Source organism: Schistocerca gregaria, chromosome 2 (genome assembly GCF_023897955.1).
Source record: "Schistocerca gregaria isolate iqSchGreg1 chromosome 2, iqSchGreg1.2, whole genome shotgun sequence".
NCBI classification, from domain to species: Eukaryota; Metazoa; Arthropoda; class Insecta; order Orthoptera; family Acrididae; genus Schistocerca; species Schistocerca gregaria.
The window spans coordinates 123426006-123444259 of NC_064921.1; the positions used below are offsets into that span (position 1 = coordinate 123426006).

Genomic DNA, 18254 nt, shown 5'->3' on the forward strand with positions numbered 1-18254 from the left:
TTTTCGGATCAGAAGCAGCATATGATTGAATAACTTCACTGCCACCATCCTCTGGAATTGAAGCAGTGAAATATTTTCATTCGAGAGGCAGTAGATGACGTGCACATTGACCAACGTTACATTTAATGCATTGGTGAACAATGGGAAATACTATTTCTTATCTCGAATTCTCACACAATATTTCTGCACATTCCAGTCCAGTTCATCCACACCTCCCATATGACTTCCATATTCTGAAAATCATTCTTGGCTGTGGAACTTTCGCTTCTTTGTTCTCAGCTTTACTCCATCTCTTTACTTGGCTTACTGGATACACTGTCTCATGGTTTGACAAGAGCCTTACACAATTTTTACCCTTCCACATTACTGCCATTATCTCCATATAGTTGTCAAATCTATAGTCATTCACTCCCCTTCACTTCTTCTTCGTGCTGTTTTAAGATTCTATTGGACAGTTATTCATTCAGTTCATACGGGCAGTTCCAGTTGCTCTTATTCTCATTTCTGAGAACTATGTCATCAAACAGTAGCTCCTGAAAAAGTTATCAAAATATATTTTGTGAAATTCAGGAGTCTACAGAAAAGAAATCTTGTTCAACACAACTAATCTGCCAAGTCCCAGAACTGAAACATCACTTGCATCCTTCGAGTTTCCTTCACAGACTGACATATGGTAACAGAAACCCCTAGAACAGCACATGGTCCACTGTTTGAACCCAAATCTCACTATTTTCCTGCGAATGAACTGTTTTCGGTAATGGTGTCCATAATATCAGACAATTTGCGTATCAGTGCTCAGGCTGTGAGAAAAAACTTGAAATTTCACGAAATTATTATTCAGTAAATCCATCAGTGGACAAATTTTAATAAGTTTACCCTTTCATCAGGTGGGATTCTGTTCAGACCTGTGTTATCATTAAAATGAAGGTGGTACTTTATTTCTAGATATCTGTTGCGACTCATACACTGTTGTACACACCTTATATCAAAGTTCTCATCTTCATTCCAGTACAGCTTCTCATGTGGATGAGCATGGTATCCAATGAAGAGTAGTACACTAATGAACTTTTTATGTATCTATTGGATAACTCATAGCTATTATTATTGTTCTGTGCAACATATCGGACACTTTCACTGACAATCAAGTTCAATATCTGTTCATAAAAAAATTCTTCAAAGCAGTCAACGACAGATTTTCCTTTTGGTGCTGCAACTAAACTGGATTTTCACTGTTCAATTTCTGCTGTATCAGGGTAGGTTTTAGAGTAAGTCGCATTTTCTGTTGTCGAATTAGAAGTGATAATATCTTTTGCTTTCTTCTTTTGTGGGCCTACATGTACCTAATTTTCCTTTTCTTGATTGGCATGAATTTCACAGGAATATGGCACATCAGATGGAACCGTATTTTCAAATACATTTTCCTTGATGTCTTCACAGTCAGACATCCCAGCTACACAATCCGGAAGGCGCTCGACAGTGGTCTCATTCACATCACCATCAATGTCAAAATAATCCATGAAGTTTGAGTCATTTACAATTTCTTCAATTTCCCTCATAGAAAGTGCTTCATAGTGACTCATTATGCCTGAGGCAAAGAAAAGCAAAATAAAGTTTTGCATGGAAACTGCAATGAGCCCCAAATGGGGATTGAAGGTCAGACAGGTGTGATGCAGAAATGAATACAGGTCAACAAATGATCAATAAATATCTTCTCAGATTTTTACAGAACATGCCTTTACACAGATACTGGAAGTATTTACATAATAATATAATTTATACCATTTTGAAAATGTGCAACTCTTGTAATGCTTAAAAATGTAGCTTCTTCACAAAAATAAGTGTACAACTCACTCATTTAACAATAACTGATGAAACTTCAATGTCTGGACAACAATTGCAAAATTTTTGTTACGAAGACAAATCTCCAAATGGGGATCATGGTACTTACAGAGTTAAGACAGAACTCAACTCACATGAACACCCTTTGACTAACTTTGTTGACATGTTATCATAACCAATACAATACTTTGATTTTAAGGATTTTATGATGGGTGCTACTTCTTTGGGAGAAGTGAATGTGATTTCCATTCTACTGAAGTTATTTGTAGAGACTGGTCTCAGATGTCCCATTGCACTGTTTACTCACCTGATAACCCCAAGATGTCATTAACAGGAACAAAATACTTGTTTCAGAGGTTTTCAACACTACATGCACTTGTTACCAACTTTTCATTTATTTTTAGAGCTATCTGTTCCTCTCCCTTTGTGGCCCCACCTACCTCTGTCTTCACTACATCCCACATAGGCATTATTTTGTTGCCTGATGTAATTATATTTTTTACATAATAAAGCTGCTTAGATTTCTGGATTACTTGCTTCAATATTTTGCAGTATTCTTTGTAATGGATTACAATGCTAACATCAAAGCTGTTTCTAGATAGCAGACACAGATTCCTTTTTGTCCCACACAATACCTTAGCCCCTATGTAACTCATGGTTAATTTTTAGATTTCTGTTTGATTTGTGTTATTTTTAGGGAAAAACAATTTTCAAATGAGGAAGTAACTTTACTAATGAACACTTCATATGTTCCAGTAGTGTCAGAAGTATTGTAAACATCCATCCAATTAGTGTAATTGAGCACTCACTTAAAATTCTCAATTTTTGTACAGATTTATTACCCTCCTGTACTCGGATTTAGTAGATTTTATATCCTATGAAGTTCCAACATTTAACATAAGACGCTGTACATCATGTCAGATAGCCCATCTATTACTGGTTTTGTGACATGTGTCTTTTTCCCTACATTTGTCTACAAAGACACATCAATAGTTGTCTCAAGAGCATCTAAAAATCCAAAGGCCATAGTAAAAATTAAACTGAATGACAGTGTTATTCACTGCAAAATTGTTCACTGACAGAACTTTCAATAAATCCATATTAAAATCACCAGCAACTACTATTTCTTTGCTTTTTACTGAGATGGGACAACAGAACTTCCAGATTTTTTTTTAAATGAAGATGTTAGTTTCCTAAAGGTGCTCTGTATACACTTACCATTATAAAGGACTTATATTGGAATACTAATTCTGCTGCAAAAGTTTCTAATTGCTGCTCTGAGCAAAATTTATTAACCTCAGTATTCTTGAAATTAAAACAGTTTCACGTGGCAACTCCTCCTTTCTCCATATTTTCTCTACAGAAGTAAGAGACTATATTAAATTTTGTAACATTTAACATATCTATACCAGTGGTCAAATGATGTGCAGAGAGGCAGTTTATGTCAACTGGTTTGTTGGAACTCTAATTCTTAAACCAAATAAGCAACTCTTTAAGCTTACCCCTCAGTCCTCGGATAGTCTGATGCAATAAGGGTACTAATTTTTCTGTCTGTTTCTGAACATCTCCAGTTTCAGTTATAGGCTGTTTGCATCAGTTGTGTATATTAAAATTTGCTTTTTGGTTACCTGTTTTATCAATGTGAATGTCATTTTCTACCTGCCTGTGAACATCCTTTTTTCCTGCCCAGAAAAAACTGCTGTTCTGCCACTTGTAACCATTTGTGATTTACGACATGTAAGAGTGCCATAGTGCCCCCCCCCCCCCCCCCCCTTCTTTCTTTAGATATTTGCTATTAGCCCAGACCATTTTCCCTTCCCTTCCAAGGTGAAGGCCATGCCTAGTATAGTCACACCTACTGATAGAGTCAACAGGAACTACACCTACATGAGACCTCATACCTGATTCAAGCAGCCATTCCGACTCTAAATGAATGTTCCTTACAGAAGAGATTAAATAAGGTCAGTCATGGTGCCTCAGAACAGAGATAAGCCCAACACCATATGTCTCCCTGCTGAAGCTATTTCTATTATTGTGATGTCTAAAAGGTTAACTGACAGGTATATATTTAAAAAATACTGTAACTGGTATGTAACCATACTTACAGATTAATTTGACATATGAATGTAAAATGACTCATTCCACATCATTACAATTTATGGTGCAAAACGATCCATGCAGCATGAAACTTACTAACAAAAAATTGTAAATGCAGGGCATGGCCTGAGTATAACAAGCAGGTACAAAAGGATTGTGGCTGCAGAACTTATTCAGAGATGAAGAGACTTGCACATGACTGTCTAGCATGGAGAACGGTATCAAGCCAGTCTTCAGACTAAGGGTGACGACGATGGTAATAACGACCAACAGTAATAACAGCAGCAGCACCAACAAGATTTGGTTTCATAATCTGATATAGCAACTTCTAATAAGTTGTACACACTTTTGGATGTTTTACAGTGTTTCTTAAAATGTTGTATTCTTTATAGTAATGAAGTATTTCGAGACCCCTTCTTGTTCTGACTATCATGTAGATTTATGTTTTTCATTGTGAAAATACTCTGGAAACTATAGTGATAGGGTGTTTCTTTGAACACTTTCCAATTCTAAACTTAATTCTTGGTTTGAGAACAGTGGTTTTAAAAAGGCTACAAACTTATTAAGAAGTAATTTGATTTTATAGCTTGCATTAGGTTCACTGTAAACTTCACCTCAGCCAGCATCATTAAAACTTTCTCATTGTTCTGTCATCAATAACCCTCACTATTTTCTTAAGAATGTTTCAAAACTATGTATGATGCTAAGTTCTGTGATGTGACTGCCTGTATACATCATGACATGGTGTTTTGCAGGACATGCATACGATTAATGCATGCTTGTCACAGGAATGCTTTAGGTATCAGTATGTCACAAACCTCATACACTTGAGTAGTGAAATTAATGACTTACAAGGAACTGCAATGATTAGTTGCATCTCTATTTCACTTTACTGTCAAATTTCTTTAAAAAAATTTCATTAAAAACCACAACAAAACAATAAAAGAAACTTATACAAACACTTATACAGCCAATTATTCATTAGAGCAATGTTACCCTGCATGGACTTTCTCAGGAAAGCTCAAAGTGCCTGGAATTGGTTATGAATGTCTGTGTTCATTATACAGGTTGTTACAAAAAGGTATGGCCAAACTTTCAGGAAACATTCCTCACACACAAATAAAGAAAAGATGTTATGTCAACATGTGTCCGGAAACGCTTAATTTCCATGTTAGAGCTCATTTTAGTTTCGTCAGTAACGTGATCAAATTGTAAATTTTCACAATCATATGTGTGGGCTGACGAGAATCCGCACACAATTGTGCAATCACGTCATCAACACAGATTTCCTGTGAACGTTTCAGCAAGCATTGTTGGTGATGTCTTGATTGGGCCCCATTTTCTTCCACCCACGCTCAATGGAACACGTTATCATGATTTCATACGGGATACTGTACCTGTGCTGCTAGAACATGTGCCTTTACAAGTACAACACAACATGCGGTTCATGCACGATGGAGCTCCTGCACATTTCAGTCGAAGTGTTTGTACGCTTCTCAACAACAGATTCAGTGACCGATGGATTGGTAGAGGCGGACCAATTCCATGGCCTCCACGCTCTCCTGATCTCAACCCTCTTCACTTTCATTTATGGGGGCATTTGAAAGCTCTTGTCTATGCAATCTTGGTATCAAATGTAGAGACTCTTCGTGCTCATATTGTGGTCGGCTGTGATAGAATACACCATTCTCCAGGGCTGCATCAGCCCATCAGGGACTCCGTGCGACGGAGGGTGGATGCATGTATCCTCACTAATGGAGGACATTTTGAACATTGCCTGCAACAAAGCGTTTGAAGTCACGCTGGTACGTTCTGTTTCTGTGCGTTTCCATTCCATGATTAATGTGATTTGAAGAGAAGTAATAAAATGAGCTCTAACATGGAAAGTAAGCGTTTCTGGACACATGTCCACATAATATATTTTCTTTCTTTGTGTGTGAGGAATGTTTCCTGAAAGTTTGAGTTTGGCCGTACCTCTTTGTAATACACTGTATGACAATATTAGGAGATGGATACTTTGCTACTCACCATACAGCAAGGATTTTATGTCGCAAAAAACACACACACACACACACACACACACACACACACACACACACAGTCTCAGGCTGCTGAGGCCAGTCTGAAGAAAGAACATTGTCTACAGGGAAGAGACCTGGAGACAATGGAAGGGTTCAGATTGATTATATGATGGCAAGACAGATTTTTGAATCAGATTTTAAACTTTAAGACATTTCCAGGGACTCTGGTCACAATTTATTGGCTACGAACTGTAGATTAAAAGTGAAGAAATAGCAAAAAGGTAGGAAATGAAGGAGATGGGACCTGGATGAAGTTAAAGAATGAGAGGTTGTTGAGAGTTTCAGAGGTAGTATTAGCCAAAGGTTGACTAGAACAGGTGAAAGGAATATAGTAGAGGAAGAATGGGTTGCTTTGAGAGATGAAAAAGTGAAGACGGCAAAGAATCAAGTTAGGTAAAAAGACATGGTCTAGTAAAAATTCCTGGATAACACAAGAGAGACTGAATTTGACTGATGAAAGAAGAGACTATAAACATGCAATAAATGAAGTAGGTGAAAGGGAATACAAACTTCTAAAAAATGAGATTGACAGGAAGTGCAAAATGGCTAAGCAGGAATGGCTAGAGGACAATTGTAAGAGTTTAGAATCATATATCAATAGTGGAAAGATAGTTACCGTCAGCACGAAAATTAAAGAGGCCTTTGAAGAAAAGGAAAACCAGTTCTAAGCAAAGAAGGGAAAGCTGAAAGGTGGAAGGAATATATAGAGGGTCTACACTAGAGAGATGTGCTCTAGGGCAGTATTATAGATATGGAAGAAGAAGTATGTGAAAGTGAGATGGGAGATATGGTACTATGAGAAGAACTGATACTGCACTGAAAGACTCAAGTGAAAACAAGGACCTAGGAGAAGACAAGATTCTATTATAACTACTGATAGCCTTGAAAGAGCCAGCCATGACAAAACTCATTACTCCAATACCAAAGAAAGCAGGTTCTGGCAGGTGTGAATATTAACAAATTATTCAGTTTAATAAGTCATGGCTGCAAAATACTACTAAGAAATTTTTCACAGAAGAATGGAAAAGCTGGTAGAAGCTAACTTGGGGAAGATCAATTCGGCTTCCAGAGAAATACTGGAAGATGCAATGCAATACTGACCTCACGACTTATCCTAGAAGATAGGTCAAAGAAAGGCAAACCTATGATTATAGCACTTGTCGACTTGGAGAATTATTTTGACAATGTTGACTGGAATACTGTTTTGAAATTCTGAGGTTATGAAGGGTAAAATGCAGGGAAAAGCTTGTAAGGTAAGCAGAGGGCAGTTACAAGAGCCGAGGGGCATGAAAAGGAAGCAGCGGTTAAGAAGGGAGTGAGACAGGGTTTTATCCTATCCCCGATGTTATCAATTTGTACATTGAGCAAGCAGTAAAGGAAACAAAAGAAAAAAATGGAGTAGGAATTACAGTCCAGTGAGTAGAAATAAAAACTTTGAAGTTTGCCGACGACATTGCAATTCTGTCAGAGACAGCAAAAGGTCTTGCTAGATCAGTTGAATGGAACGGACAGTGTCTTGAAAGCAGGAGATAAGATGAACATCAACAAAAACAAAACGAGGACAATGGAATATAGTGTTGTAATATCATGTGATGCTGAGGGAATTACATAAGTAAATGAGACACTTAAGTAGTAGGCAAGCTTCGATATTTGAGTAGAAAAATAACTGATGAATTAGCAAGAATATAAAAAATGGCAAGAAAAGAGTTTCCGAAGAAGAGAAATTTGTTAACATTGTGAATAAATTTAAGTGTCAGGAAGTCTCTTCTGAAAGTGTTTGTATGGAGTGCAGGCATGTATGGAAGGGAAACATAGATGGTAAACAGTTTAGACAAACAGACAATAGAAGCTTTTGAAATGTAGTGCTACAAAAGAATGCTGAAGATTACATGGGTAGATCACACAACTAATGAGAAGGTACTGAACAGAACTGGGGCGAAAAAAAAATATTGTGGCATGGCCTAAATAGAAGAAAAGATCAGTTAATAGGACACATTCTGAGACATCATAGGATCAACAATTTAGTACTGGAGGAAAATGTGGGAAGTAAAAGTCATAGAGGGAGACCAAGAGGTGAATATAGTAACAAGATTCAAAAGGATGTAGGCTGCAGTAGCTACTCAGTGATGAAGAGTCTTGCACATAAGACAGTAGTACGGAGAGCTGCATCAAACCAATCTTTGGACTGAAGACCACCACAACAACATACATAGCTATCCTGACTGTGTGTCACAGATTTCCATGCCCTCTATCTTCTCTAATATCTTATCAATGTACACTGTCCCTCATCTCTCCCCTTGATTTTAAAGCTTTTGTCTGAACAACACAGCAGGAGAACCCATTGCATCAGAACAAAATCCGTTCTGCCCACCCCATCTTTCAACCACTTTCTCAAAATCCTCCTCAGTAGCAGCAAATCAATTCTGAAACAACATCCTTAATTATATTAGAGAACTGAATGACATCCCTAGCTTTAGAATACTGTTAATGACATATTCACTGAAGGAAAATAATGATAACCATTGCATCTGAACACACTTGTTACCCTTGTATACTTCTCTTTCCAAGCAGATCTTCCTCTTTTCATAGTATTCTTAGCAGGTGCAGTCTCTTTGAATTTCCTTTCCCCAGAGCTTGCTGTATCAGAAAATATCTATTTTGTATACCTATAAATACTTCATATATGTTATTACCACTATCAGTGGCAGTAGTAGTAGTAGTAGTAGTAGTAGTACAAGTGCAGCTAGTATTAATTTTATTAATTCATAGCCAGTCTTATTTATTCAGATTGTCACAACAGACACTCAAATCATTGTAGTACTATTTGTCTTACAACAGTTGTTATTTCTTAGGTAACTATGATGTGAAAAAAAAGTACTTTATGTCTGAAATGCTGGTCAGATATAAGAGAGGGCTGAATAGCCCTAATCAGAGCAGGCTAAATAAATAAATAAATAAATAAGCGCTTTTATCTGCCAACAGCTGCCACCAACACTTCAAACATACACAAGGAGACACCATAAAAATATATTATCACATGGTATGTCCAGCTGCAGAATACTCAAAATAGAAATTTAATAGTATTCCTACAAAATATATGACAGTAAATTTCTTTACAAAAATCTACTGCTGTGGTACATATTCACTGGTGCTGAAGTATTCGCAAAACTTGTCACGGACATCTATTGCAGTCGATGATATGTGGTTTTCCTGTTGTTGATGGATGCTTTGCAAAATGCAATCCTCACTGCAAGAAGTACCCTCTACTTGGTCTTGGCCAGTGTTCACAGAGTTCATGCTTGACAGATATGTGCTGTCTGCTTCATCTATCAAGAAATTATGTAAAAGACACACCGTTTTGATAAGAACTTCAGTTTTCTCTATAGGTAGCTTTATTGTACGTAACACAACTCTAAAACGGCGTACCAGAATACTGAAAGCATTATCAACTACATGTCTTGCCCTTAATAATCTGCTGTTGAAAGTTTTGGACTTTTCACCTTCACAGTGCTTGTAAGGTTTCACAATATATGGCAGTAGGCTAAAAGCATCACCTGCTACCATTACATAAGGTACTGAAATGCTGCTGCAATTAAGAACTCTTTCCTGTGGAACTTTGAGAGAATTCTCTTGCAGTGCAGTACCAATTTTGCTATTGACATACACATCCGCATCATTGCCTTTGTTGCTACAAACAATATCCACAAGTATGAAACGATATCTTGCATCCACAACAGCAAGCAAAACTATGCTATTAAATTTCTTAGTGTCAAAAGAGTCACTAAATTGTGTAGGAGAGAATGCAATGTGTTTCCCATCCAGAGCACCTGAAAATAAAGTAAGGGGAAGTACAAATAATACAGTTCATTTTAGTAGTGCTCTTGAAATACTAATCTAAATATACCCATAATGGTTTCAATATGTTGACATATTTTTATTCAGAAATTAGAATTAAAAAGCTCATTGACTTTGCATCTACATGTAGCATGTAGCTCACCTATACAATGTGGAAACTGCCATAAATCATGGAACTCTCTTGCAATTATTTCCCATTCTTTCTCTGTAGCCGGAGCCTGCAACATAATATGAATTAAAATTTAACCCCTGCACATTGAACCTGTCGACTCCTCAAAAATAAAGCACGTACACACCTTTAAATACTTGTCTTTCAATGTACTGCAAATTGCGGAACACACTTCCATAACCATTTTCGAAATACATGGAACAGAAATTCTGTGAGCAACTGACAGGCTTTGATAGGTCTCTCCTGTTGTTAAATACTGCAATGTTACTGCCAGCCTGTAGAACAATAGGACGCAAGATATACAGTACCGGCAGATAAAACAACTAACATAATAATGAAAGACACACTGAGAAGAAACGAATTTGTCTTACCTTTGGGTCGGCGAAATTGAGTCCCTCATGACGGTGTTTGCCTTACGAATATGCACGCCAATAAATGACAATAGCTTGTCAAAACATGCACAATCCATCCGCACAAATCTGGAAAATTCAAGCGGATCTTCTGGTCTCTCTTCATTCATTAACGTATTATAAATTCCTCTTCCTTCTTCATCTCTTGCTTGCAGCCAGGGCTGCACCCAGCAACGCTTACTTTTCTTTCGACGTTCTTTTCTCCTTTTAGCTAAAATAATCAGGGCTAACGCCGCTGCCGCCAATACTTCTTCTGACATATTATTTTGTTATATAAATACATATAATTGCTAATTAACTTTGAGAAAATGTATAGTTAACACCCACAGGCATACTTGACTGTAAAACGATGTATCACGAACACATCACTGTTTTGTTTTTAACTTAAAATAACATATAAAACACGCAACGAACGGCAGCACTTCATACGAAGCTCAGCTAGCTATACACAGCACAACAGCGCAATGAAGCCGAGCAGTCAACGTGAAAACACTAAGTAAAATCATTGTAATCTGTAAACACTAAACAATTATCTGACACTTGTGGTTTGTTTTGGAACGCAGCGACCATCAGGGTACCCAACTTCGCAGATTGAAAAGAGAATAACCTGTGATAAGTTAAAAGAAATCGCTAGCAAAACATATATTCCTTTTCAAATTTCGGAACAGTTCACAAAATTTCTGTTTTACTCGAAGTGGTGACCTCAATATGCTTTGCATACGCACTAAAATAAAACAATAAAATTCCATTTAAAAACATTTCATTATTCTTATTCTTTTATCACATTAGCATGACAGTAAATTTGACGAAAGAGGGAAGAATTGCAATTCAATTACAGTGGTCACGTAACACATTGTAATAACACATAGTACATTTTTAAATCGCTGCATACCTAAAAGTAATTCTTATTACAATTTTCCAGTTTCACTGCTGACATCATGCTCCAAAATTTTTGAGAAGATGATGTATTCTAGAACAGTTTGTCACCTTAGCAACAATAGCATCCTTAGCAAAGGGCAGTTCGGGTTTCAGAAAGACTGATCTAATGAGAATGCCATTTACACGTTCGCTCACCAGATTTTACAAGGGCCGGTTGGTATTTTCTGCGGCCTCTTTAAGACATTCTCCTAGATAAACTGACGTTTTATGGAACTGTTTGTAAAGGCAACCAATGGATAATATCATATCTAACCAAAATGATGCAGTAAACTGTACCTAGTAAAACAAGCAATATAGTCCTCTGTTAGAATATTGCTGCGCGGTGTGGGATCCTTACCAGGTGGGATTGACGGAGGACATCGAAAGGGTGCAAAAAAGGGCAGATCGTTTTGTATTATCGCGTTATAGGGGAGAGAGTGTGGCAGATATGATACACGAGTTGGGATGGAAGTCATTACAGCATAGACGTTTTTCGTCGCGGCGAGACCTTTTTACGAAATTTCAGTCACCAACTTTCTCTTCCGAATGCGAAAATATTTTGTTGAGCCCAACCTACATAGGTAGGAATGATCATCAAAATAAAATAAGAGAAATCAGAGCTCGAACAGAAAGGTTTAGGTGTTCGTTTTTCCCGCTCGCTGTTCGGGAGTGGAATAGTAGAGAGATAGTATGATTGTGGTTCGATGAACCCTCTGCCAAGCACTTAAATGTGAATTGCAGAGTAGTCATGTAGATGTAGGAACAAAATTCCGACCAGAGAGAAATCATACATGGGGTTCCCCTCTGTCCACTACTGTTCCTGTAAACGATCTTCTGTGAGATATACAACAAGTAGAATTAGTTCTTTTTGCAGATGACACTAGCATTTTAATCAATCGAAGTTTACATACAGAAAGAGAAGAAATGGTAAATATTTTTAAATGTATCATTGTCTGGTTTTCTGTGGATGATCACTTCCAGTTCAAAATTCTTAGGTATCTATATTGCTGAGAATTTAAACTGGAAGAAGCACATTCTTGGGACTCCTAAAACAACTTACTTAGTCTACATTTGCACTTCAGAAGTATTGCATACATTGAGCAAAGACTAATCACAAAGTTGACATATTTTCATTCAATAATGTCACATTATTATTCAGATTCACATAGTGAAGGTAGACGAAAATTTAATAGTCATGGGTAACTGGAATTCGACAGTAGGAAAAGGAAGAGAAGGAAACGTAGTAGGTGAATATGGATTGGGGCTACGAAATGAAAGAGGAAGCTGCCTGGTAGAATCTTGCACAGAGCATAACTTAATCATAGCTAACACTTGGTTCAAGAACCATGAAAGAAGTTTGTATTCATGGAAGAACTCTGGAGATACTAAAAGGTTTCAGATAGATTATATAATGGTAAGACAGAGATTTGGGAACCAGATTTTCAATTGTCAGACATTTCCAGGGGCAGATGTGCACTCTGACCACAATATATTGATTATGAACTGTAGATTAAAACTGAAAAAACGGTAAAAAGGTGGGGATTTAAGGAGATGAGACCTGGATAAACTCAAAGAACCAGAGGTTGTACAGACTGAAAGAAGTTTCAGGGAGAGCATAAGGGAACAATTGACAGGAATGGGGGAAAGAAATACAGTAGAATAAGAATGGGTAGCTTTGAGGAATGAAATAGTGAAGGCAGCAGAGGATCAAGTAGGTAAAAAGACGAGGGCTAGGAGAAATCCTTGGGTAACAGAAGTGATACTGAATTTAATTGATGAAAGGAGAAAATAAAAGAATGCAGTAAGTGAAGCAGGCAAAAAGGAATACAAATGTCTCAAAAATGAGATCGACAGTAAGTGCAAAATGGCTAAGCAGGGATGGCTAGAGGACAAATGTAAGGATGTAGAGGCTTATCTCACTAGGGGTAAGATAGATACTACCTACAGGAAAATTAAAGAGACCTTTGGAAAATAGAGAACCACTTGCATGAATATCAAGAGCTCAGATGGAAACCCTGTTCTAAGCAAAGAAGGGAAAGCAGAAAGGTGGAAGGAGTATATAGACGGTCTGTATAGGGGCAATGTTCTTAAGGACAATATTATGGAAATGGAAGAAGAGGCAGATGAAGATGAAATGGGAAATATGATAATGTATGAAGAGTTTGTCAGAGCACTGAATGACCTAAGTCGAAACAAGGCCCCAGTAGTAGACATCATTCCATTAGAACTACTGACAGCCTTGGGAGAGCCAGGCCTAACAAAGCTCTACCATCTGGTGAGCAAGATGTATGAAACAGGCGAAATTCCCTTAGACTCAAGAAGAATATAGTATTTCCAGTCCCAAAGAAAGCAGGTGTTGACAGATGTGAAAATGACCGAACTATCAGTTTAATAAGTCATAGCTGCAAAATACTAACACGAATTGTTTACAGACGAATGGAAAAAATGGTAGAAGATGACCTCAGCGAAGATCAGTTTGGATTCCGTAGAAATGTTGGAACACGTGAGGCAATACTGACCTTACGACTTATCTTAGAAGAAAGATTAAGGAAAGGCAAACCTACGTTTCTAGCATTTGTAGACTTAGAGAAAGCTTTTGACAATGTTAACTGGAATACTCTCTTTCAAATTCTGAAGATGGCAGGGGTAAAATACAGGGAGCGAAAGGATATTTACAATTTGTACAGAAACCGGATGGCACTTACAAAGGTCGAGGGATATGAAAGGGAAGCAGTGGTTGGGAAGGGAGTGAGACAGGGTTGTAGCCTATCCCCAATGCTATTCAATCTGTATATTGAACAAGCAGTAAAGGAAGCAAAAGTGAAGTTGGGAGTAGGTATTAAAATCCATGGAGAAGAAATAAAAACTTTGAGGTTTGCCCATGACGTTAACATCGAGTACAGATTTAAGTGTCAGGATGTCATTTCTGAAAGTATTTGTATGGAGTGTAGCCATGTATGGAAGTGAAATGAGGACGATAAATAGTTTGGACAAGAAGAGAATAGAAGCTTTCGAAATGTGGTGCTACAGAAGAATGCTGAAGATTAGATGGGTAGATCACATAACTAATGAGGAGGTATTGAATAGAACTGGGGAGAAGAGGAGCTTGTGGCACAACTTGACTACAAGAAGGGATCGGTTGGTAGGACATGTTCTGAGACATCGAGGGATCACCAATTTAGTATTGGAGGGCAGCGTGGAGGGTAAAAATCGTAGAGGGAGACCAAGAGATGAATACACTAAGCAGATTCAGAAGGATGTAGGCTGCAGTAGGTACTGGGAGATGAAAAAACTTACACAGGATAGAGTAGCATGGAGAGCTGCATCAAACTAGTCTCAGGACTGAAGACCGCAACAACAACAACAAAGTTACGTGGAATAATGTTCTGGGGTAACTCCCTGGTGGCCATCAGCAATCATCTTGTATACATCTGTTTAAGGAATGGGGCATCCTCATTACTGCTTCACAGTATATTTTTTCCCTCATGAATAATCTACTACAGATCAAAAGGAACAAGAGTTACATAATTACAATACCAAAAGGAAAAATGACAGTCATTACTCCGTATTAAGGGTGTCTTTATCACAAAAAGGTTTCACAATGCTGCAACAAAAATTTTGATCATTTACCCACTGATACAAAATGTCTTACGGATAGCAGTGAAATTTTACAAAAAAATGGGATAGTTTCTTGTTGATGTCCCATTCTATTTATAGAAGAATTTCTATTACTATAAAGTGTAAAAGGTGGTAGGTAGGAATAACTAACTCACATCTGAATGTATTATTTCGTTTTGTAAAAAAAAGAAAGAAAGAAAAAAGGAATTTAGAAACATGCATGAAGTGCTACAGCTGTAACTGTTGTTGTATAGCAGTAGAAAAAAATATTCCACCATTGTGGTAGTGAAAAACAGTAAGCATGTAATGGCAAGTGTATTGCGTAAGCAGGCTTTCTAGTAGATTTTCTATACCTTTTTTAAAGTGTTCTATAGTTCTATGAGATTTGATAATAGAGAAACTATTTTATATGATACTTCAGATGTATGGGGAAATTTAAGATTAGTCATTTTATACAACAAAAGAAAAAGAAAATACCATGATACACATCTTCTGGGGTTGTGGTATTGTTGGCACAAGGAGAGTGAACATACTGCTGGTATGCACCAATTGCGACACTTCGTGGGAAAAAAATAACAATATAATACCTAGTGAGTTGTCATGCAGACCAAGCTAATGTTGAATGACTGCATTTGGAAGGGTAATTCATCCACAAAAGATAAAAAGGCCTACAAAAATCACTTAAACAAAAGATTTTTTTAGGTATTGCTTCTTGGCCTGGAATCTTTACCACACTGAATTACATACATCAAAAAAAGTTTTGCAACACCTCGATTCCTAGAGCGAGGGGGTCTAGGCTCTTCACTCTGGTACTGCGTGACCGCTACAGTCGCAGGTTCGAATCCTGCCTCGGCCATGGATGTGTGTGATGTCCTTAGGTTAATTAGGTTTAAGTAGTTCTAAGTTTTAGGGGACTGATGACCTCAGATGTTAAGTCCCATAGTGCTCAGAGCCCTTTGAAACATTTGATTCTGAGAGTTCAGGAACGTTACAGAATATTGGAATAGAGACCAACATAAACATCATTTCTGCCTTTTTTATTGCTCATGAAAACCGCACATTGCATGTTGTACCACCATACAGCGAGACCTTCAGATGTGGTGGTCCAAATTTCTGTACACACTGTACCTCCAATACTCAGTAGCGCGTCCTCTTACACTGATGCAGGCCTGTATACATCATGACGCACTATCCACGATTTCATCAAGGCACTGATGGTCCAGGTTGTCCCACTCCTCAACGGCGATTCTGTGTAGACCCCTCAGAGTGGTTAGTGGATCACGTCGTTCATTAACAGCCCTTTTCAATCTAGCCCAGGCATGTTTGATAGGGTTCATATCTGGAGAACATGCTGGCCACTCTAGTTGAGTGATGTCGTCATCCTGAAGGAAGTAATTCACAAGATATTCACGATGGGGGCGCCAATTATCGTGTATGAAGACGAATTCCTCGCCAATATGCTGCCGATATGTTTGCACTACTGGTCGGAGGATGACATTCACGTATCGTACAGCCGTTACAGCGCCTTTCATGACCACCTATGGCGTACGTTGGCCCCACATAATGGCACCCCAAAACAGCAGGGAACCTCCACATTGCTGCACTCGCTGGGCAGTGTGTCTAAGGCGTTCAGCCTGACCAGGTTGCCTCCAAATACGTTTCCGACGATTGTCTGGTTGAAGGCATTTGTGACGTTCATCACTGAAGAGAACGTGACGCCAAACCTGAGAGGTCCATTTGACATGTTGCTGGGCCCATCTGCACCATGCTGCATGGTATCGTGGTTGGAAAGATCGATCTCGCCATGGACGTCGGGAGTGAAGTTGCACATCATGCAGTCTGTTGTGCACAGTTTGAGTCGTAACACGACATTCTGTGGCTACACAAAAAGCATTACTCAACATGGTGGCGTTGCTGTCCGGGTTTCTCTTCGCCATAATCCATAGGTAGAGGTCCAAATGGTTCAAATGGCTCTGAGAACTATGGGACTTAACTTCTGAGGTCATTAGTCTCCTAGAATTTAGAATTACTTAAACCCAACTAACCTAAGGACATCACACACATCCATGCCTCAGGCAGGATTCGAACCTGCGACCGGAGTGGTCGCGAGGTTCCAGACTGTAGCGCCTAGAACCGCTCGGCCACTCTGGGCGGCCATAGGTAGAGGACATCCACTGTAATAGTAGCCCTTGGGGGCCTGAGCGAGACATGTCATTGATGGCTCCTGTGTCTCTGTATCTCCTTCATGTCCAAACAACGTCGCTTTGGTTCACTCCAAGACAACTGGACACTCCCCTCGTTGAGAGCCCTTCCTGGCACAGAGTAACAATGTGGACGCGATGCAACAGCAATATTGACCGTCTAGGCATGGATGAACTACAGACAACAAGAGCTGTGTGCCTCCTTCCTGGTGGAATGACTGGAACTGGTCAGCTGTCGGATCCCCTCCGTGTAATAGGCGCTGCTCATGCATGGTTGTTTACATCATTGGGCGGGTTTAGTGTCATCTCTCAACAGTCAAAGGGACTATGTCTGTGAGACAATATCCACAGTCAACATCTGTCTTCAGAAGTTCTCGGAACTGGGCTGATGCAAAACTTTTAGTGGTGTGTGCAATAGGAAATCCAGAGAAGAGTGACATGCATGCAATCACCTAGTGATAGTGGGATGCTACACAAACTCCTCTGTGTTGGCTGCTGTAAGAGAGTTTTTACTGTTAGAAATCTGAGGAGCATGTTAGAAATATATTAGTTACTTGCATGTATGCCTCATTACATTACAGGTATTTTCTGACAATCAGCTTTTCCACACGAATGCAGAATCGAAATGGGTTAAATGTCAGTTGTACTGTACCAAACAGTGAAGGGTAGTATAGTATGCTAGTGTTACACATCTCAATGTGGGGACACTAGCATCGTCTGTGGATGTTCTAAGGACAGACAGCTTGACTTATGTCTAGCAGTTGAATGGCTGCAAATCCTAGCCACATGTCACATAAAGACTCTGCTATTACAATTCAAATCAGTGTGTAAGTACTGGATTAAACCATATATATCTCACTACTCTTACAGTACATAAGAATTATGAGTGGTTGTGGTTGATCTGTGAAGCAGCAGCACCAATGTAGATATGACCTGACGAATAGTGCTCGAAGCTGCAACACTTTCAAAATCTTATGATGTAGGTATTTCATATTTGAAAAAAGTGATGATGGGTTTCTCCTGAAGTATTACTGAACAAATTTAAAAGAAAACTAGAACTCTGATA

General features: G+C 38.5%; 2 protein-coding genes across 2 annotated transcripts in view; both read right to left on the reverse strand.

Moving 5' to 3' along the window:
- LOC126336491 (farnesol dehydrogenase-like) overlaps positions 1-18254 on the reverse strand; it is a 138018-nt gene that overhangs the window by 103705 nt on the left and 16059 nt on the right. The window lies entirely within an intron of this gene.
- On the reverse strand, positions 8767-11041 carry LOC126336490 (uncharacterized). The gene is made up of 4 exons (XM_050000234.1): positions 10413-11041; positions 10169-10316; positions 10015-10090; positions 8767-9844 (listed from the first exon to the last, which is right to left on the reverse strand). Exons 1-4 carry the CDS (start codon positions 10709-10711, stop codon positions 9141-9143), a joined length of 1227 nt encoding a protein of 408 aa, XP_049856191.1. The 5' UTR covers positions 10712-11041; the 3' UTR covers positions 8767-9140.